This window comes from Serinus canaria, chromosome 3 (genome assembly GCF_022539315.1).
Source record: "Serinus canaria isolate serCan28SL12 chromosome 3, serCan2020, whole genome shotgun sequence".
NCBI classification, from domain to species: Eukaryota; Metazoa; Chordata; class Aves; order Passeriformes; family Fringillidae; genus Serinus; species Serinus canaria.
In genome coordinates this window covers 69,603,873-69,625,488 of record NC_066316.1, presented here as the reverse complement: position 1 = coordinate 69,625,488, position 21,616 = coordinate 69,603,873, and the positions used below count along the sequence as shown (strand labels likewise).

The following is a 21,616-nucleotide window of genomic DNA, read 5'->3' as shown; positions in this document are numbered from 1 at the left end:
ATATTGCATAATGTTTATCTAAAAGACAAAAAATACAATAAAGTACCCTCACCACTAACAAGTTTAATTTTTATTAAATTAAGATTAGTGTATTTTTCTTTAGGAAAAAAAGCAGTAGAATTTTTCTAGTTCCTTCCAGTACATCTCAACAAGACCCTGTAAATACCAGCTTGTGGGAACTGGCACACAAGCAATAAAATGAAAGAGTATATTGCCAAATTATTAGCAATTGAGAGTTCATTTTAACTGATAACCCTAAATTTAAAAATAAAATTAATACAAGTTAACTTGTGTGAGGGTTTTATTGCTAGAAGCCTAATCACTGTTCAAAAATTTCATCCAAATATTTTATTAGATAACTACACATAAGAAAGTGAATTAGTAAGAAAACCTTGCAGCTTGAGTTGCACATAGTGCTTTGACTTTGGATTCATTTGCTAATTCTAGGACAAAAAAGATCCAAGATGAAGTCCTGGCACAGGATTGGGGAACATCATGTTTCTCAGAGCTTCTGTTTGCCAGAAAAATCTCAGAATCTTCAGAAGCTGGTGAAATTCCTGTTTTAAATCTCGCAGTAAAAGATGTTGAAGGAAATTGCTTTTTACAGTACAAAACTGTACTATACAATCTGGAGTCTCAGCTTACAAAAGTTCTTTGAAGTAGCCTAAGAGACTTGGCTTTGGTCACACTATACATTTTAAAATGCTCCTTTTGTAAGTGATCAGATTGTTCCCTCCCATTTCACTGATCCAAGCTGCAAAATTCAGATTAAGAATATGAAACCACAATACCACAAAGCCTGCAGCTTTTAAATCTGCCAAAATGTACTTATCCTCAGAACCAGGCTTCTAACAACAGATGCCCAGAGCAACATGCATATTTCGACTTCAGTATACTTGAAAAGGCTCCAGGATCCTACACTCAAGATATTGGGTTAAACCCATCTTTATCCTTAAAAAGGACAGTCACAATTAAATCCTTTCAAAAAAACCTTTGCAAACTGCCTTTACAATTTCACTCCTTAGTTAAACAGCATTTCTTCTATTACATATTTTGGGGAAAGCTGCCATCCTAAAACATACAATTTGCTCAAAGGATTTAGGTAACATTTTCAGTTTGTGGAGCAGCTTGGCTAGGACTTTTTTTTTTTTTTTCTTCAATAAAAGCCCTCAGGATTCCTTCAGGTGGAAATACTTTTGAGATTCAGTTTGCTCCTATGTTACATGGGCTATCTTCTATCACATCTTTCAATTATTACAACTCTCTCCACACACTGTGACTTCAAGAAAGCTCTTCAATTCTGAGACAAACTACATCTGCACAGGAGATCCATGAGCAGTGGCCCAACAGCACTGGAAACAGGAAGACACTAGAGTAAGAGGGGTGGTGTTTAAATGTGCAGGACCTGTTCGGACAGTACTGAATGACAGATGGTGTCAAGTGCCAAAGCAGGAACAGTTTTGTTTGCACTGCTTCAGGAAAACATAGCCAGGAGAAAACATCATAGAAACTACGTGTTTTCACTGCAAGGGTGAGGTCAGGAGTAAATTAATATAAAAGTATTTGCACCAGGAACCAAATTAACAAACCTTCTGTCTTGGACAAGAGGTCAGAGATCCAAGAGAACCAATTCTTTCAAAAGAACAAAAAGAACATTTGTAGCCCAGGCTTTCTTCCTTTCTGACAGAGGCACAACATTCACCAAGCCCTCCACAGGGCTCCAGCAGTTCCAACTGGAGCACAGGGAGCAGATCTCTCCAAACAAGCACACCATGAGATTTGAAAGTGTAGCCCATCTCCCTAGGCCCTGCTTAGAGCTATGGTGTGGTCAGAAATGAGCATCAGAGAGGCAGGACCTGTTTCAGCTCTGTGTGCCCCCCACCAGAACATGTAGAGGGTGGGGAGTGGGCCTACAGATCAAGGACTAATATTTTCTCCAGATTATAAATAATTAAAAATTTTCAGTGGCTGAGTTATATGTAAGATAACTGAATAAATGCAGCAATTTTATATAGTAGTAAAATTAATGTATTTATTGACTAAATATATCAACTTTATTTAGATATAAAATTATATTTCATTTGATTATGCCAACACAATGTCCTCAAGAAATTTATTCCTGGATCAAGCAGTGTTTACCCTATCAAGAAGTTTTACAACCTACACTCAATTTGTACTTCTCAACAGATAAAATGATGAAATAACACACAGACATTGAAAGAATATTTCCTTGGGGTATTAAACCATTCAAATTTTCACTGTAACCATATAAACCAGGAGTCTACGTTTGGTAGCTTACATTAATAGAATCCAGTATCTCTGCCCAGCATACATGAAAGTCTAAGATATTGCCTCCGTATTTACAAAAAGACTTTTATTCAAAAGCAATGTAAGCACTTTGAATAACTTATCAAACTGTTAGGTTTGTTTCTGTCGTGCATTTTGTGAGTACAGAAAGCAAGATATTTAACAGCTAGTGTTGAACAAGCATATCCCCTTTCTACTGAAACAGGTCAGTGGCACATATTGGAAGCTCCAGGTAGCCACAGAGAACTTCAACACAACACAGTCATTTTGAACATTTAGGATAGTAAGAACTTTTAAGCTTCTACAAGAATATTGACATTAATTAGAGTGGTATAGAAAAAAGGCTATGGAAAAATTACTGGAATTGCAGGAGGGTTCACAAACAATGAGAGCACACTTCAGGAAACTTGTAAAAACATAACCTGTGAAAGTATGTGCAGATAGAGCAGATAATCTGCCAGATCAATGCACAGCCAGACACTGGACTAACAGCAAATGTTTCTGGTTAGCCCATGCTAATGCCTCAAAAGAGGCAAAGAGAACAATACACACCAAGAGAAAAATCTCGCTACTTTTAAGATGTCTTACCATTGCACTAAAGCACCAGTGAAGGAGCTTTCATCAAGGAATAGAGCTGCTCTGCCAAAATAAGACATTTTTGTGTGCATATACACCCTTCTACACAGCTATTTACCTACAACCACAGAAAACAAATCACCCATGTAGGTAACTTCTTACCAAATACATGATCTAAAGAAATTAGGAAACACTGTATAAACTGTTGTATTTTTAAATTATTGGCCTGAGAATTCATGGAATTTAATTTTGCACAGCCTCTTCAATGCATTTTAAACACTTTCCTACAAGTACTACTTCAGGAGGAAAATAGGTAGCATCACATAAGTCATTCACTGCTGGTTTTACAGTTTAAAATTTATAGATAGGAAATATAATATTTTTAAGTACATTAAAATGGGGGTTTTGCTGACAGAGTAATTTAAAATTTATTTGGACCATGAAAGTAAATATTAAATGTAAAGACACATTACAAACACAGCTTCAATTTCACTGTTAACAATCTAAACACTTACCTGAAGATTGGAAAGAGAATTTAAATAGGGCTAGCCTATCAGTGTATCTTTAGGTTAATTCTATTTACATATGTAAGTTAAGATAATAAAAACTCTAAATACTGAAAGTTAAAACATAAGGTTATCTTACCTAGAATTTTATTACTAGCTGGAAGTTAATTTCAATGATGTCTATTTGAAACTCCTTTAAATTTTGTAATTTCATCTTCTCAAACATTGCTTATCTTTAGAAAAAAAACAATTACTTCATATTTTCATCATGAAGTTCATTACAACATATGAATGACCACTCACTCAATTATCTTCTAGAGATGTAGGGGAAGAATTTCAAGATCTAGCATCCTTTGCAATGTGTTGCATTACAAAGTATCAGCCAAGATAAGAAGAGGCCAGGCATCCAGACCCCTGCTGCCCAGTAATTACTTCATGACCTAAACCTGTGATGCAGCACAGTAATTTTAACTACTGTTTTTCAACTCCCATAGTTTTACTTTTGCCCTTATTTCCATTCTGAAGATCTTGCTTTCTATTTACTCAAACATCCAGAGGTCAAAATAACTGAAAATTTCAATTATCAGAAGAAAAATGGTATTTGCCCCAACCTTTCACGGCAGTTTTCCTCATCTGCCATTGTCAGATCAACAGCCTGATAAACAGAGCCAATTTTTCTATCTGATTGGCTGCTCATCTTGTACGTTCTCCTTTTCTTGTCTGCATTCCTGACCTCATCAAAGTTCTGGCCTGCAGGTCAAAAAAGAGTCAATCACCTGCTCATTTTTCTCTAAAAAGCTGGAAAACCAGTCTGTTCCAAATGGCCCATGCATGCAGGAAGTGAGTGAATCACAACTCTGTCCTTGAGAGGGCTTTTTGTGAGCTGCCAGTTTAAATGAGAGGATACTACATTTGGCTAGCTGTCTTAACAGGCAGAAAGGCAAAGTCCCTACAAATTCCCGGAGATAACATCCTCAAATTCTCTATATAGCCCATACATTAGATATACATTGGATTACGATGGAATCATAGAACGGCCTGGGATGGATGGGACCTCAAAGATCATCTAGGTCTAAATGCCCTGCTGTGCACAAGGACACCCTTCACTAGGGCAGGCTGCCCAAAGCTCCAGCCAACCTGGCCTTAAGTATTTCCACTTGTGAATGTGTGGGCATCCACAACTTCTCTGGGCATTTTTTACCTCTATACAGGGACCTCATCTGAGCCTTCCTGTAAAGAAGCCTCTCTCAATAGCTGTGTAGAAAGAATCCATCATCCTCAGACAGATGATCTTTATCAATGCCATGGTGTAACAGTCTTTATTGCTGCTGGACGTGTCTTACAAGCAGCTCATCAATGTAAAAATGAAGAACTTTAGTTTTAGCACCAGAACTGTTTACTTACCTTTTCCCACTACAATTACTCTGGTTCAGTCCTCCCACTTGGTTAAGTGCAGACCACGCAGTGAGACCAACATATGGTAAGGCAGCAGCTTCTGTGTGACTGAGACACTTTGGCTTAAAAGATACCTGAAATAAAATCATTACTAAGTCTCACAGCAGCTCCTACGTGACACTGAAATATTTAAAAAAGCTTTACTGAATTGCAGATTGTGTATTGCACATTTTCAGCCATCTCCAAAACTAGCTGGAGTACTAATCACTGCAAGCATCAAGAAATAAAGTTACTTAGATACTGAAGAAGAAAAATGCCAATCTTTATAATTTTGAGGTTTTGTTAGCCAGAGTTTTGGAAGTTTACCTCGTTTCCACTAGCTACCACAAACTCTGACAGAGTGCCTTGTTTCCATGGGGGAATTGCTGCCCACACCTAAAATCAAACAGAAAACATCTATCAACTTTTGTAGCTTTGCACACAATTGTATGTACACAGAAACATACAAATGTATGTTTGTTTCAACTGTATGTACACAATTGTATGTTAAAGAAATCTTTTTTCTAACTCACAGAATATCTTCACTGTTTATCAGAAAGCAGTTTTAGCTTATTTTACACACAAAAAAAAATCACAAAACCAACTAAATGAAGGACTGGAGCACTATGTAAATAAATTGTACCATTGCATTGTGTATGAGACATAAATTTTCAACTTCCCCCAAACTACTCCCATGCCAGGAAAGCCCAGATTAGAGGGGTAAGGATGGTGCAGAATCAGGATTTGCTATGCTAAAACTGGTGAAATGTGAAAGCAACTGGCAAAGGTGAAAGCAAACAGCATCAGTACTTCTCTGGGCACCCATGAAGTGCTTCTTGGGTTAAGCCAAAGTTCCTAATTCAAGTTACTCAAGAAAAACATAAACAAATCCCTTCTTGTTAGAATTCTACCTTCAATTAAAAACAAAATGGCACTTTCAGTGTGCACTTATAAGCAAATTCCACTCTTGCTACTGCTGCAATGGTCCAAACACTAAAACCCAGAAGGGAAATTAACTTGTAGAAGCAAGTCTCTGAAAGACCATGAGACCATGTTTTTCACAGAAAAAAATTAAGGGAAGAGAGTATTCTAGGAATTTACTGCCAGATAGGCCTTATTAAGAGTGCGACATTAAAAAAATAATTAAGCATTAAAAAATAATTAAGATGAGAATGAATGCAGAACATCTCATAGTATATTTTAAGTATACATTTTGGAAACAGAAATAAGAGATTGGTGGTATCACCTCATCTCCAGGTTTGAAATAAGACACACCCAGTCCACATTCCATAACAACACCAGAGACATCTCGACCAAGCGTTAGAGGAAATTCAGTCTCGCCGGTTTTGAGCTTCAGGGGATCCCGCTTCATATTTAATGCAGTTGCACCATAACCACCTACAAAACATGGAATCAGCCACAACATACTACACTGAGCGTTCATTTATTAATTGTGCAATTCCAATTAGAAAGCACTGGCTATCCATAACGTGCCTTATTTCTGTTATATCTGAAGCACGCAAAAAATCTGCAATATTTCATACTTTTACAGATTTTAGAGAGAAAGAGCAAGTGTAAAAAATAATAAGGCATATCTCGTAAGATGAGTAACCTGGACTTCTATTTAGTAAGTAACAGACAAACGCTGTGAAGTCTCAGAATTACCCATCTAATAACAGTGCTCAACCTAAAAAGAGCCTGCATTTGGGCATGTATACCCACTCAAGTGTTTGGACAAGTCCACCTAGGGCCCCGATCATGACAGAAAGTGTCTTAACAGGAATCCTCAGATAGGAAATGTCCTATCACTAAACCCCCAATTATATTAAAAGATTTTTCTCAATTTATTTATTAGAGATTCAAAGCACAGAATACGTGTGCCAGCGGAATTCCTACAGATCTATTTCCTTGTTGTAGTGAACCTGATTCAATATGCAAGCATTTCTACACAGGAAATACAAAGTATTCTATTACCACAACTTCCTTGTCGTGTTTCAAACCCAGAAACTGGGGAAGAAAACCTAATTAAATGTGTCAAATACGAAGAGTCAGGCAGTGAAAGAGACAGATTTCCCGGGTGGGATGACAGCACGTCTCCAGATAACAATTTAGGATGAGCACGGCAATGACCACCACGGTTTGCCTTAGGTTGCGTACTTGCAATTTGGACCTCCAGCCCCATTCACCTCAAGGAGATGGGAAAATGCAGCATCACTCAGGGGGAATGCTGCTACTTGGCCGGGCGTATCTCAGTCAAGAGCTGAACGACAATCACTCAATCGAAAGTTCACCTTGGCAACGCACACACGCACACTCCTGTCAGTGGCGTTTTGTATCGTTCTTCCCTGAGAACCGGGAAAAAGTGGCGTTTCCAAGAGGCGGCGGTTTTCCACAGGGCTCGGGGAAACACGTGTGTTGCGGCAGCCCTGGACACTGCCGGGCCAGGCCGGTGCCCGGGCACCACTCGGGCCGCCGGGGCCGCAGCTCCAGCACAGCCCCTGCCATCCCGGCAGCCCGGCCGCGGCTGCTCGGGCTCGGCACTTACTTCTCATGCTGAGGTCGATGGGGTTCAGGCTCGCAGCGTGAACCTTAATGATGACCTCGTTCGGGAAGTGTATGATGGGGAACATCATCTCCCTGGTGAAGCGCAGCACCTCGTTGCTGCCGTACCGGTCTATGACCCAGCTGGGCATAGCGATCCGCGCCCGCGGAGAAGCGCGGAACCCGCGAGACGGTGCCCGCCCGTTCGTCCAGCGCAGCGCCCGCCCGCCCGCCGCTCCCCACGACAGCATGGCCGGGGCAGCCGGGCAGGGCCGGGACCCAGGTTCACGATCGGGATCAGGATCGGGATCGGGATAAGGATCAGGATCGGGCCGGGTCGCTCCTTCGCCCCACAGCGCTCAGCCCGGCGGTCCCCGCAGCCAATCGGCGGCCGCCTTCTTGGCCGCCCTGCCAATGGTGCCGCGGGGTGTTGCGGCAAGATGGCGGCGCGCGGCCACCGCGCCGGGGAAAGGACAGGGGTCGCTCGGCGGGCGTGAGGAGGCGGCGGCGGGCAGGGAGAGCCATGCTGCGTGCCTCTCTCCGGCAGGTGAGTGGGGTCTGTGCGCCTGCCGGGGATGCCGAGGATGGGGGCGGGTTCGCAAGGTGACCGGGGTCCCCTCGCGTCCCCCTTTCCCGGGGCGGCCCGGCAGAGCGCTTCCCGTGCGCTCCTACCCTCAGCGGGGATGGCGCTTTCTTCCCGTTCCGCCCCGGCGCGGCCGCTGTCACCGGGCTGCCCTGAACGGCGGGCTGCGCTCTCAGGTGTCGGCGGCGTTGAAGGAAGGACGAGTCGCTCCCACGGAGCTCTGCCAGCGATGCCTGGCCCTCATCAAAAGCACCGAGTTTCTGAATGCATATATCACCGTAGCGGAAGAGACCGCTTTGAAGCAGGCTGAAGAATCAGAGGAAAGATATAGAAGAGGTACGTTGGTTTGTAATGTTAGTCCTTAAAAAGCTGCTGAGGAGGAGCTGTCCGTGTTAGACGAAGCACCTTTGCTTTTTAAAGGGGGTGTCTTGGCTTGTTTGACTCTTGGGGAATGAGGCTCACGCTTGAGGTTTCCGTGGGTGCTCATGGATGTACACTTGACACTCAGGAGAGTATTTAGGTCAAAAAACAGAGGGAAAACCTGGACCAAACAAGGCACTGCAGGTTAAATAGGCCCTGTGCCTCTTGGACACCACTGCTACTTGGTGTTTGCTGCTTCTTTCCCTCAGCAGTTCATTTGGAATATGTAACCAACAGGTGCCATAAATAGGCAAATGCCATGGTCATTCACAGGCCTCCAGACTGGGATAGGCAGACAGCTGGCACAACCTATGCAGTTTTTAATTAAGAAAGCAAATTAAAATAATGCAGCTTTATTAATTACAGTTAGGAACTGGAGAACAGAGCAGCTTTCAGTACTGATATCTGCAGCATTTAGAAGATGGCCATCCTCCTTTTCCTTTATGTTTCAGTAAAGGCAGGAAAGGTAAATTTTCACCTAATAGAGTACATGTTTTCCTTCCTGGGTGACACTTGCTGTCCTCTGACAGCCCAATAAAATTGTCAGCCAGGTTGTTTTGCTTCCTGATGTAGGCTGTTTTGGTTTGGGGTTGAGTTTTGTTCTTTTTTTTTGGTGGGTTTTTTGGGTTTTTGTTTTGTTTTGGGGGGTTTTTTGTTTTGTTTTTTGTTTGGTTTGGTTTGGTTTGGTTTTTGGTTGTTTTTTTTTTTTTTTGTGGTATTTGTTGGTTCAGGGTTTTTTTGTTTTTTTGGTTTTTTTTGATGGTGATAATCAATTACTTGGGAAGGGTTTTCTCTGTTTCAGTAATTAATCCACTGTGTATGTCAGGTAGGCAGTTTATGGCTCCCAGCCTAGTGATGGGGTGGATTTAGTAGAACCTGTGGCTGAAATAAGCACTGTGGTGGTGACATTGGAATGCACTCCTTTGGGATAGCCAGCCTGGATGAAAGCACGTGGAGGGCTTAGACAAGGTCTGGTTTGGGCAGAGTGCTCAATGCTTGAGTTGGAATGGAAGGTGGTTCTTGAAAATGGAACAGACAACCATCAAATGCCAAGTGGAAAGCAATCTTGCTTTCAAAAGCCACCCAAAGGGACATTATATGTATAGAGCATACTTTGCTTTAATTTCTGTTGTTTTACAATCATTCCTAATGTAGGTCAGCCACTGGGCATTCTAGATGGAATTCCTATTGCTGTAAAAGACAACTTTAATACAGCTGGCATTGAGACAACATGTGCATCAAATATGCTAAAAGGTACAGTAAAGCTTTTAAAGTAAAATCAGATATTTTGTTCTTTGGAGGGTTTATGGACTGGAGTCTTCCAGAAATCTAAGTATTTTCAAAAAATGAGTTGGTGTCATTTGAGGTAATGCATTTATCTAATTTCACTTGCCAAGTTCATCTGGTATTACAGATGGATCTTTTTCTTCCTCTAAGCTCGTTATCTCTTTATATTTGTATGCATTTAACAACATTTATAATAAAAACCTATATACTACACTAAAATGGTTCCAAAACTCACATTTTCCGTCACATTGCTTTTAGCTCTAGAGCAGAGCAGTCAGTACTGTTCTGCCTAGTGAAATCCAAAGACAGTCCTATTTTGTTGTTGTTGTTGTTCTGTTTTTAATTGATGACTTAAATAGTTTTTTGATATGGCTGTAGGAAAAGTAGTCATTAACAATCCCAACATACAATCACGTTCTGTAATGTTTTTAAGGAATTTTTTTTTAATTTCCTAAACTCATTGTTTTTATTAACAGTTAATGAACATTTTCAAGGCATTACAGTGTTTTTATAGTAAGATCAAATGTAGGAAACATTTCTTATATCCATTTTATTCTGCACAAAGTAAAACTTTATATTAATCCTTGTGGAAAATTGCAGAAGTAAATTAGCAGACCTCTTGATTTGATTGTGGTTTTATTTAATAGCAGAAGAAACAAAATATGACTTCACTGTTGTAAAAGTTGTTATATTACCTGAGATGCTTTTCCTCAAAGCACATTCTCAGACCTGTTGTGATTGATTGCAAAGAGTATTAGGAGGATGTCCTTGTTCCTGAAGAAGGTGGGAGTGAAGAATCCCCTGTTATCATTCATGGAATGAATTGGTTACTACTTGAGGTCTCGTGTCACTGTCGTAGTTCTCATCTTTATGTAAGGTCTGAGTGGTAATGACAGCGTCAAAATGTTCAGAGTAGCTACTTGTAAAAATAACTTGCATCTCCCCAGTTGCTCCTAATTGTTCTGATTGTTTTCAGGTTATATTTCTCCTTACAATGCTACAGTAGTTCAGAAGTTACTGGATCAAGGAGCTGTGCTTTTAGGCAAAACAAACCTAGATGAATTTGCAATGGGGTGAGTGATGTTTATTATTTTTGATGTGCTGATTTTACATAAAATAGCATACATACCATCTGTTCCAATCTACCAGTAATCCTTAACTCCTGTTTCTGTGAGCTAAGACAACAATGAATACTTACTGGTAGGGTACACAGAGCTGCATGAACTTCTCCCTGAGCATTTGTAGTGTTGTGTAAATGATACAGACGCTGAGTTTTGTGAACACAGTGTTCAAATGTGCTTGAGAGGCAGGAAGCAGTCTAGCTTTTGCAGAAGGCCGAGGACAAGTGGCCTTCTAGAGTTGGTTACAACACAGTTAATTGCTGCCTTTTCCTCTCTCCTTACTGATGGCTTTTTGCCCTTAGGTAATTGTTATCGTGCCCCCAGTGGCAGCTTCTGCCATCTGGCCACTGGGGTGATTTATATGGGTACTCCCTGACTTGCTGCACACAGGCTAATCAAGAGCAAGGCTTTTAAGTTGCCTAAGCTAATGGTGGTGACTTTTTGTCAGGAGCATATTGAAAAATCCTCCTACTAATTGATTCTTCTGCAAATCAGTGAAGGCAGCCAAGCTGTAGCAGAGAATGGCATTGGGCTGTTAGGGATGGGAATTACTGCTAGGTTTGGAAAGGAATCTCTGGGACTTTAGTTACCTGTGACAAACAGTATAAATGCTGTATTTTGGTTTTATTATACTTAAACCAAAGTCCAAGCTTTGATTGGAAATTCATGTGGATGGAGTGGAAATACTTGGACAATATTGTTTTGAAAAAGTAATTTTTATGTAGAAAAAGCTCTTCCTCAGAGGAAGAGCAGGCAAAAAGGTTGGGAAAAACCTGATAATGCAGTATTACTACTGGTCTAAGTTCGTTAAAGCACAGGATTCTCCTAAAGAGCTTATCCCAGTACTAGTTTCTCATTCTGGTCTGTGTGTTTGCATGATCTCTTGATCAGGGGGCAGGTCCAGCTCTAAAGTTGTGATGTCTGAATCAGGTTTGCTTTCAACTGCTGTCAGCTGCTTGTTCTGTCTGATGATATAGCTGGTGACACTGGCACCTTGCAGTCAGGGGGAGCCTAGGTTAAAGGGCCTGAGGAAGGAGGAAAGTATGCCCTGCCCCTGCCTCTGGTGTCAGCTCAGACCTAGGTGACACAAGCTGACTGAAACCAGTTTCTGAGAATCCAGTCTGGCATTCTGAACCAGTGAACTGTGGCCTCTGCAGAGGGCTTCGGGGTGAATAATAGTGTGGCATTTCAGAGAAATGCATGCTCCTGGTATTGTGGAACTTTTTCTCCACCTCTAGCAGCATGTTTTTCCCTGCAACAGTGATCTTGTGTCAAATGCAGGGCTGGAAAAATAGAATACCTTGGTTTTGAAAGAGATGTGCTCCTGTACTTTTACACAGCTTAAATCAGTTTTGTGTCTTTGTGACTCTGTTCATTTCAATGGCATTAGCAAAAGTTAGAAAGAGGTACTAGTTCAGGTTCTGTCTCAAAAACTGATGAACAGCTATGAATTTTGTATGTAATGTTGTAAAAGTTGACTGCTTAAGGATTTACGTACACCAGTCTTCTTGTGTTGAAATTGAATTTGCAAGGATGATGAGGAATTGGATTAAAAAAATTAAATTGAGGAATACAAGTGTGTCATTTGTCACTTCTGTCTGTATTTATCCTGTCTGACTGTCTTAGTTCTGGGAGTACGGATGGAGTATTTGGACCAGTCAGGAATCCCTGGAGTTATTCAAAACAGTACAAGGAAAAGTCTGTCCCAAAATCCCATTCTGAAGACAAAGAGTCAAACTGGGTAATAACAGGAGGAAGCTCAGGAGGCAGCGCGGCTGCTGTGTCGTCTTTCACATGTTTTGCGTAAGAGGCTTTTAAAATTGTCTTTCCCTAAATGTCTCAAAATATGTTGGAATATTTTAATTATATAATTTTCTCAAAAGCAGGTAAGAAATAGCACAGTTATTGACACTGGCATGCAAAAATTTATTTCAGCATCCCTAGGTTACTCGTGGCATATCATGAAGCCAGAATTTATCCATGCAGGCAAATTTAGATATACTCATTTCAGGCATTATTCAGTGGTATGACCACTTTGCACTGTGTGAAATAAAATTTTGGTGGCAGTAAAGGAGTGACAGTTTTATTCTTATTCCCACATAATCTTTTTAAAAGCCTTACAGGGTTTGTGATGCATCCTCTTCCTCACTAATTGCATTACACAAATACACACTGAAAATGTAATTCAGCAAATTGAGAGATCCCTAAATTTGTAACAGTATAATAATCTTTCCTGTGCTCCTTTGTTTTTATAGCATAGTTATGTAATAGTGCATGAGATTTGGGACCTAAAAACTTGGAAATCTCTTATTTAACAAAAGAGTAGAGTACTCACTACATAGATACTTACAGACTTCCCTGTTTTTAACTTAGAAAATAGTTTTAGTGTTGGGTGTTTTTTTAGGCAAGTGTGTGTTTATGGTTGTTTGGAGTTTTTTTCCTAAAGAAATTTAAACAAATTGATCTTTTTTTAAAATAGTAATTACTAACTGCATGGAATATCAACACACTGTTTAGCAAGTCAGTTGTTTATACTGTCTTCTCCATCTGACTGTTAAAACTGATCACAAACCTTTACACCTTGCATTTTATGCAATTTTTAGAGCTACATGTTGGAATATGTTTTATAGAAGATTATTTCAATTCTGCTCCTAATTGGAAGGTGTTTAAAAATGCTCTTTAGTTACTTTATCCTTGTTTGCCCATAGAATACATTACAAGCATCTATTTTGTTGTTAAAATATTCTTGTTAATGTTGATTACAACTCTTTAAATTACTTTTTAAATTATATATCTCTTCATATCCTTGCCCTTTACTGGGATGTAACCTACTCATATTATTAATATGTTGAAATTGAACTCAGTGCAGCCATTCCCAAGGACTTCTGGTTCTCATCCTGATCCAGAATGGGCTGATTCTGAGAGGATCTGGCACCTTTTCTTATGTTGCTGGGCTCCCATTTTGCACTGCTCAGCACATTGTCAGATCAGGGAGATTTTTTTGTCCAGCAATTTTATTGCATATAACCTATTGTATATCCATCCTATTAGTGTCTCTCAAGCACCAGGAATGCTGCCAGTCTTTACATTTTCAGTCTGAGATTTGGATGTCCAAAAATGCCATAAAATTGAGGACATTTTACATCAACACAAAGGCTTTGGAAAAAATTCGACTTCAGGAAAGTCAGTTGAATTGATTCAGCCATCTCATAAGCAAATGGCTATGGGAAAAGTCATATACTCACTTCAATAAAAATTATACCTATTTCTGGAGTTTTGATTGGTTTTGGAAAAGATTTGAATGAAAACTGCTTTATCTTTTTAATGCCGCTTGAGTTAAATTTATTAAAAATGAGAGAACATCATGTTTCATTTCAATACAATTTTTGAAATAAAAATTTCAATTTAGAAAGAACAAGGTTTCACTTGTGGATAAAAAAGAGTAATTCAATGTAATAATAGCAATAATAATAATAAACAACTGTGTTTTAATTGTACCTAAGCTACTGTAAACTGGGAGTTCTGAACAATCGTTGTAAATTTGGAAACAGGAAAAACATCTTTCCAAAGTATGCCCTCTTGTTAGGGGCAAGAAGTATCATTCTTAATTTTTATCCTGGAAAATGCTGATTCATGGTGCATTGGCTACCCAATAAATAAGATATCAGTGTTGAAAATTGTTCACTAAATCACATGAGATGTATCAGTTGGAGTCCACAGTATTGGAACAGACCACAGTATTGGGACAGGAAAGGCAGAAGAAGATATTTGGGGCCATTTTCAGATAGTCTGAATTCTGCCTCTGCTTTGTGAAGGGAACTGGACTCTCCTAATGGCAAATTCAGAGACCCTAAGAAAAATCAGAGAACAAATGAAGAATAGACAGAGAGAGCAGACTGGAATTTAGGCTTTGTGATTATGACTTCTGATCTGGAAGAATTTACAGAGTTTTAAATCCATGCATCTCAAAGCCTCACATTCTGTTGATTTGGAAATGTTCTGAATTATCTTACTAATGATGATCCTTTTGAAACCATAGAGCCTTAGGGTCAGACACAGGAGGATCTACCCGAAACCCTGCTGCTCACTGTGGTGTTGTAGGTTTAAAGCCAACATATGGACTGATCTCTCGCCATGGTCTCATTCCTCTAGTGAACTCCATGGATGTGCCAGGAATCCTAACCAGATGTGTGGATGACGCAGCAGTTTTGTTAGGTATTACTCTGTCATACATCTTTGTTTACAATATTTCCTCAAAACAGACTGAATCCTGACTAATATTTTCCTGGTCTTCACATTTTGTGTCTTATTTCAGGTTCACTTGCTGGACATGATCCTAAGGACTCTACCACAATTCAGGATGACTTTAAGCCATTTGAACTACCTAATTTGACTGATGTCAGCAAGCTTTCAATTGGAATTCCAAAGGTGACATTTAAATCCTGTTAACAGTTATGGACAGGAAGAACAAATAAAAGACAATAACAAAAAAATACTCATGTCTTGCCCACCACCTCCCAGTCTCCCATGATTTGAAACAGTGAAGACAGTAAAAGCAGCTCGTGGAAAAGAACATGGAAGAGAAAGTATGTGTTTGCTCTGTTGCCTGTCCAGGCAATTTGGAGTAAGCATACACTAATGCATCACCTAAAACATGTTGCCATTGTGGTGGGAAGCACTGTCAGGAACTTAGGGGAAATGGGGAACTTCATTTCTTGGTTCTCTCTGTTGCCCTTTCCTTAGTCTACTCTGTAACCTCCAACAAGTTGCTCTTGATGCCTTCTCACTCAGTGAGCTTGGTACTAGTTTGTGCAGAGCTTTGTTATCCGTGCCTAAATGCCTCTGTGTTAATATAGAGTAGAATTTTAAAGGCAATTGAATGGCACAAGGAGCTGTGATTTGCAGAGTCCTAATAAGAACTGAAAGACATCTGTAATTTGGCATCTGCTATATGCAATTCAATCATGTTTGTTTGAAATTTAGGAACAAAGTTTGGGACTTCAGCCTATTTTTAATTTAATAAAGGCTCTGTCTTCAAAGATACAATGTAAATAAGATTTATTAATTGTGTTCTCCGTATTGGAACCTAAGCTAGAACAGGCATACCAAAAGTTTTCATTTGGTAAGCAGAGATGTCCACTGACCAATTATTCACAGTCTGTGTAATGGAAAAATTACGTGCCTAGAAAATTGAGCAGCTGCATACTGTTTAAATCTTGAGAAATCTAAAATTGTGATGTTGGTTAATTTTTCCTATTCTTTGGACAGTTTTTTCTACTGCTACAGGTTATTTTTAACAGATACATGCATATGTTAAACATGGGTCATAACTTCTCAGAAATCACACAGTATTATGACCATGATATTATGGGTTAGAACTAAAGCAAGTACCTTCAAAAATAGGGAATTTTAATAGAATATGCATAATTTGTCTGTGAAATAGGAAAGTAGCTAATCTAAGTCTTCTCCCAACCCCTTGATGGTAGTTTTTCTTTGGTGGGTGGTTTTACTTGTTTCACCAAGGTGTGCCAGTTGCCACTGATAACATTGTTAGCATTAACAAGAGGGGCTAACAACTCTAGTTTTAGGATTTAGACCTGAAGAATTTGTACCTATGACTGCAGAGCAGTACAGTATAGTCTTGAAATATAAATAAGAGAATAACTGGGCAATTACTCTTTCAGAAGAAACTGCTGAAATTCCGTGATCTGCGATACATATGTTGATCCTGCTGAGATGAACATAATACTCTTAAAAAGATTCAGTCCTTTTAATTTAATACCCCTTGATTGTATAGAATTTAGTAATGCAAAAAAACTTTTATTGGTGCTTTAAATCATATAGTTGTGAGATAATGGTTTCAATGTATTTTTAGCAAGGAGTATTTGTGTTTTGGTTGCTATTAGAAGTAAACCAGTGTGTAAAATAACTCCTGTACTTGTTTTTCCTCTAAGGAATATCATGCACCAGGGCTGTCTAGTGAAATTCTGGCTCTCTGGTCAAAGGCTGCTGACCTGTTTAGGAAGGCAGGTGCTAAAGTGGTTGAAGTGAGTCTACCACACACTCGTTACTCAATTGTCTGCTATCATGTGCTGTGCACGGCAGAAGTGGCATCAAATATGGCCAGGTTTGATGGACTGGAATATGGTAAGGCCTTTGAAAAAACTTTTTTCTCTGACAGTAGAAACATTGCTGGATGCCATGTAAAAGTGTTAGTTTTCGTAGATTTTCTTTTCATGGTTGGATGCTTGATACTATTCCTCCAAGATGGAATATAGTAAAAAACCTTGTGCAGATAAAAATGTGTAAACAAATACATAATATATTTCACTAGTAGGCATATCAGTGTCTGGGCTTAAAATCTAGTTTAGTATTTTCATAAAAAACAGGAATGTGTTTTGTTGTTTTTCCAGAGTAATAGCATGTCAGGCTGCAGCAAACCTGTTGTACTACTGTGACATTATTAAATCTTAAGGATTCAAGAAGTACTAATACCCAAAATTCCTTTTCTTTTCAGGACATCGTTCTGACATGAAGGATTCCACTGAAAGTATGTATGCTGCAACACGGCGAGAAGGCTTCAATGATGTCGTAAGAGGAAGGATTCTGTCAGGAAACTACTTCTTGTTGAAACAGTAAGCAGAACTTCTTGAAATTCACATTTTCCAGGTTAATGAATTTTTGAGCAAATGGTGATTAATTGTTCATTATGACATGAGAAAGAAATTGCTCTTACAGTAGTAGCTGTTTGTATTTTTATTATTGCTTTAGCTCTATAATACTTAGTGAACTGTTAATGATGAATGAAAATGTTTTCCCTGAACTAACCAGTGAGCGTCCTAAATTAAATAAGTAGAACAACTTAGTGATATTTTTTTTTCCCCTACCAGAGCATTATTGGCATCCATTAGTTAAATTAGGCAGAAATCTACCCTATGGTATAACATTGAGATCATACTGAAGTCTTTACTGTCCTAGTGTTAAAAGTTCTGTAGCTGTTAATGTCATTAAAAATGCATAGAAAAACTGCTGGTACATTGTAGCAAGATCTTCTAGAGAAAGCCAGAGACACAGCAATTAAATTAACTGCAGCTCTCTGTATCATTGTACAGGGAAAGAGAAGCATTGCCAGAAGTATTGAACTGAAGTCCTTACAGAAGTCGGGGTTTTATCCAGCTCACGTAGAAAAGCTAGTGCATGGATCACTTTTACGTTTTTAGTTTTCAATCCTTATCCAGCAGTCCTAATTTGTGTTAGTAAATGTGCTGTTTCTCTTTGTCTGAATTTGTTCAGATGCTAACAAAAATATTAGGCATCTAATTAGTCTCTGTAGTGCACTTGCTTTGAAAGAGCTCTGTCAGCAAGAGTATTCATCAGATGTGACTTCTGATTGCTCTCAGAGACAGGAATGTTGTCAGTCTGTAACAACCAGCTTTTATGGAATGCCGGTATTCCTGCCAAGTGTGCTCCCTCTGCTTACAACTGTCCAGATCAGCTTTCCTAAGGCTGCTTTAAAATTCATGTAGTTAACTCTTCTGTGAAGGAATACACAATTAGCTTCCACCGAGATGGAACAGGAGAGTTGTGTTCCTGTTCCACAGTAAATTACTCTTGAAGAGCAGGGTGCAGGGTTCAGAAAGCACCCTTAGAATAAGTAGTAGAGAAAACCCATCTGTCTCTCCTGCAAATGTTGCCTTTTACAGCTTATTTTTATCTTTCTTTTCAAAGTTTTGAAACGACTAGGTGATTGTTCAGGAAGTTCTGTTTAACATCTCTAGAGATGGCATGGACAAGGTGGTCGAGTCCTCCCTCAGCAAGTTTGCAGATAGCTCCAGTTGGAGTGGCAGTATTGATCTGCAGAAGGGCAGGAAGGCTCTGCAGAGGGATCTGAACAGGCTGGGCTGGGGCTAATGGTGTGAGGTTCTACAGGGCCAGGTCCTGCACTTGGGTCACAACAACCCCAGGCAGCACTAAGGGCTGGGGCAGAGGGGCTGGAAAGTCACCCAGGGGAAAAGGACCTGGGGGTGCTGGTCAACAGCAGCTTGAACATGAGCCAGCTGTCCTCAGGTGGCCAAGAAGGCCAGTGGCTTCCTGGCCTGTGTCAGCAGCAGTGTGGCCAGCAGCACCAGGGTAGGGATTGTTCCCTTGTATTCAGCATTGGTGAGGCCACGACTCAAATCCTGTATTCACTTTAGAGCCACTCACAACAAGAAGGATATTGAGATGCCAGAGTGTGTCCAGAGAAGGACAGCAGAGCTGGTGAAGGGTCTGGAGCACAAGTCTTATGAGGAGTGGCTGGGGGAGATGGGGATGCTTAGCTTGGAGAAAAGGAGAGACCTTATCACTCTCACTACAGCTACCTAAAAAGAGGTTGTGGCGAGGTGGGAGTCAGTGTCTTCTCCCAGGTGTCTTCTAGTGATAGAAGAGGAAACAGTCTTACATTGCACCCTGTGAGGTTTGCATTAGATATTAGGAAAAATGTCTTCACTCTAAGGGTTGTAAAGTGTTGGAACAGGCTGTCAAGGGAAGTGGTGAACTCCCTGTCCCTGGAGATATTTAAATGACATATATATGTGGCACTTAGGGACTTTATCAAGTTAACAGCTAGGTGGATTTCTGAAGTAATTGTAGAAAAAGGTCTAATTCCCATTGTATAACTTATTAACTTGAACCTGCTGTTTATTGATTATAAACATTTTCATTACTGTTTCTTGGAATCTTAAATCTTTAGATTAACAAAGTGCAGTTGTTTTATCTGTAAACAGTCTAGCATGTAGCATTTTTCTTTCACTTTTTTTTTTTTGTTTTCCAAATGGCTGAGGGTTTCGATGACAGTTACTTTTGAAACTGAACTTCTCTGAATTTAAGATTCCATATTTACCAGTTCTGCATATGTGGTTAAAAGGAATGATAGACATAAAGTTGACTAATGTGTTTCTGCTTCAGACTCGTGTAAAGACAGAAATCCATAGACCACATGTTTACATGAGGGGGAAAAATGGGTGAAGATAAGGTCTTCTACAGAGAAGTATACTACAGCCGCATACATAGTTTTAAATCCATTTGGAGTTGTCCACAGATAATAGGACTTTTTCATTTGCTTCAACTATCTTGCTGGATTGAATCCTAAGTGGTTAATTCCTGTTTTTCAGACCTGTGTAGTTCTGTGTTTTCTAGACTTTGCTGAGCTGCCCTACAGTAAAATTAGGTTAGATACCAGCTTTTCACCCAGAGGGTGGTTGAGCATTGGAACAGACTCCCCAGGGAAGTGGTCACAGCACCAAGCCAGTCTGAGTTGTGCTCTCAGGCACATTGTATGGTTCTTGGGGTGTCCTGCACAGGGCCCAGAGTTGGATTGCATTATTTTGATGGGTCCCTTCCAACTCAGCATTTTCCATGGTTCTGTGAAACTCAATGCACAGTTTAGTTTCCAAATGGTCATTAAAATGTTATTTTGATTTTAAGTTAATTATTGTAAGGTAGGGTTTTGTTTTCCCTTCACCTTTCTTCAGCTGTATGCCCTCATCTCTTCCTTCTCTGGCAGCTCCTCTGCTATGAGAGCATAAACAGACTTGTGGTGACTAAGCTTCCAGTGTCAGTCAAAATTTTGTCCAAAAGGATTACTGGGCTTGTCTTTTCCACAGTAACTAAGAAATAAAGTTCTGTATTTCGGGAATTAAAGTGTCAGGCCTTTATGTCCCTTTTCCTTTCTAGGAACTTTGAGAAGTACTTTGTCAAGGCACAGAAAGTGAGACGTCTCATTGCCAACGACTTTGTGAAGGTTTTCAGGAGCGGTGTTGATATTTTACTCACTCCCACCACTCTGAGTGATGCAGCACCTTACACAGAATTCATCCAAGAGGACAACAGGACCCGCAGTGCTCAAGATGACATCCTGACACAGGCTGCAAACATGGCAGGTGAGTAGGGACAGGAACTTAACTATGTTCTCCCCTGCCTCATAATTTTAAAAGTCCAGTCCCTTTAGGAATTTAACCTTCTCTTTAGAATCAAGATATTTTACCCCCATGTCCTAAGTCTTACAGTGATAACTGGGTCTAAGGACAGTTTTATTAAATGCTTGAAAATGTAAGACCAGATTTTAAAGTAGGGTACCTTGGAGCTGAGTGTGGGCTGCAGGTAAGATGACTCTGTTCCAGAGACAGAAATCTTTTCCTTAGGAGAGATGATTATCTTTTTCAGAGGATACTGACCTCTTAATCTCTCTAATTAATTTCTTGTGATCATCTAGCATTCACTTCGTTGAATCAAATTTTTTTAGCTAGTCTTTTTCCTCTAACTTTTTTTTCTGGTTCTCTTAAAATGATACAAAAATTACTCTAAGGTTTATAGTAAGTCTTTGCAAGTGTATTTTTTTTTTCTTCCAGGACTGCCAGCCATAAATGTTCCTACAGCTCTTTCAGAGAGAGGCTTGCCAGTTGGGCTTCAGTTCATTGGACGTTCATTCCAAGAGAAGCAGCTTCTCACTGTGGCCAAATGGTTTGAAAAACAAGTACAATTCCCAATGATTCAACTAGAAGAAGTAAAGAAGCATGACAGTGATGTCTTTCATCATCAGAAATCTGCTTCGCTTTCATAGCCTGGGACTTGCTAGTCAGCTAGAGCAAACAAGCTGTGGGGATGGTCAAGAAACTAATTTCTGCAGTTAATTGTCTTTTGCAGAAGTAATAATCTGTTCTAAGATGTTATGCAGTAATGCACGATGGAATCAGGACAGCTTGTTACCGTGTAATTAAGGCAAAGTGAATCATTAAGTAAACATTACCACGTTATTAAGCAACATTTCTTACTGATATTAAAAATACCAAGTTGAAATTGTC

General features: G+C 39.7%; 3 protein-coding genes across 5 annotated transcripts in view; 1 reads left to right on the top strand and 2 right to left on the bottom strand.

The window, feature by feature from the left end:
- The window catches only part of RTN4IP1 (reticulon 4 interacting protein 1), a 24,284-nt gene extending 16,146 nt beyond the window's left edge, over positions 1 to 8,138 (bottom strand). The window contains exons 1-4 of one of the 2 annotated variants that reach the window (XM_050971873.1): positions 8,037 to 8,138; positions 6,070 to 6,221; positions 5,151 to 5,219; positions 4,794 to 4,918 (exon numbers count right to left, since the gene is read on the bottom strand). In XM_050971873.1, the coding sequence (XP_050827830.1) occupies positions 4,794 to 4,918; positions 5,151 to 5,219; positions 6,070 to 6,195 (320 nt within the window). In that variant the 5' untranslated portion in view covers positions 6,196 to 6,221; positions 8,037 to 8,138. Of the gene's footprint in view, positions 1 to 4,793; positions 4,919 to 5,150; positions 5,220 to 6,069; positions 6,222 to 7,368; positions 7,728 to 8,036 lie in introns of those variants that run through there. The other variant, XM_009093207.4, reaches the window with a different exon arrangement.
- Positions 7,744 to 21,616, top strand: QRSL1 (glutaminyl-tRNA amidotransferase subunit QRSL1). The gene is made up of 11 exons (XM_030235575.2): positions 7,744 to 7,911; positions 8,124 to 8,283; positions 9,523 to 9,621; positions 10,631 to 10,727; positions 12,402 to 12,578; positions 14,815 to 14,990; positions 15,091 to 15,203; positions 16,730 to 16,922; positions 17,293 to 17,410; positions 20,490 to 20,695; positions 21,164 to 21,616. The coding sequence occupies exons 1-11, from the start codon at positions 7,888 to 7,890 to the stop codon at positions 21,373 to 21,375; spliced, it is 1,575 nt and encodes a 524-aa protein (XP_030091435.2). The 5' UTR covers positions 7,744 to 7,887; the 3' UTR covers positions 21,376 to 21,616.
- Positions 16,663 to 21,616, bottom strand: part of SEC63 (SEC63 homolog, protein translocation regulator) — a 564,354-nt gene continuing 559,400 nt past the window's right edge. The window contains exon 19 of one of the 2 annotated variants that reach the window (XM_050971870.1): positions 16,663 to 16,722. In XM_050971870.1, coding sequence (XP_050827827.1) covers positions 16,678 to 16,722 — 45 coding nt within the window. In that variant the 3' untranslated portion in view covers positions 16,663 to 16,677. Of the gene's footprint in view, positions 16,723 to 19,886; positions 19,926 to 21,616 lie in introns of those variants that run through there. The other variant, XM_050971871.1, reaches the window with a different exon arrangement.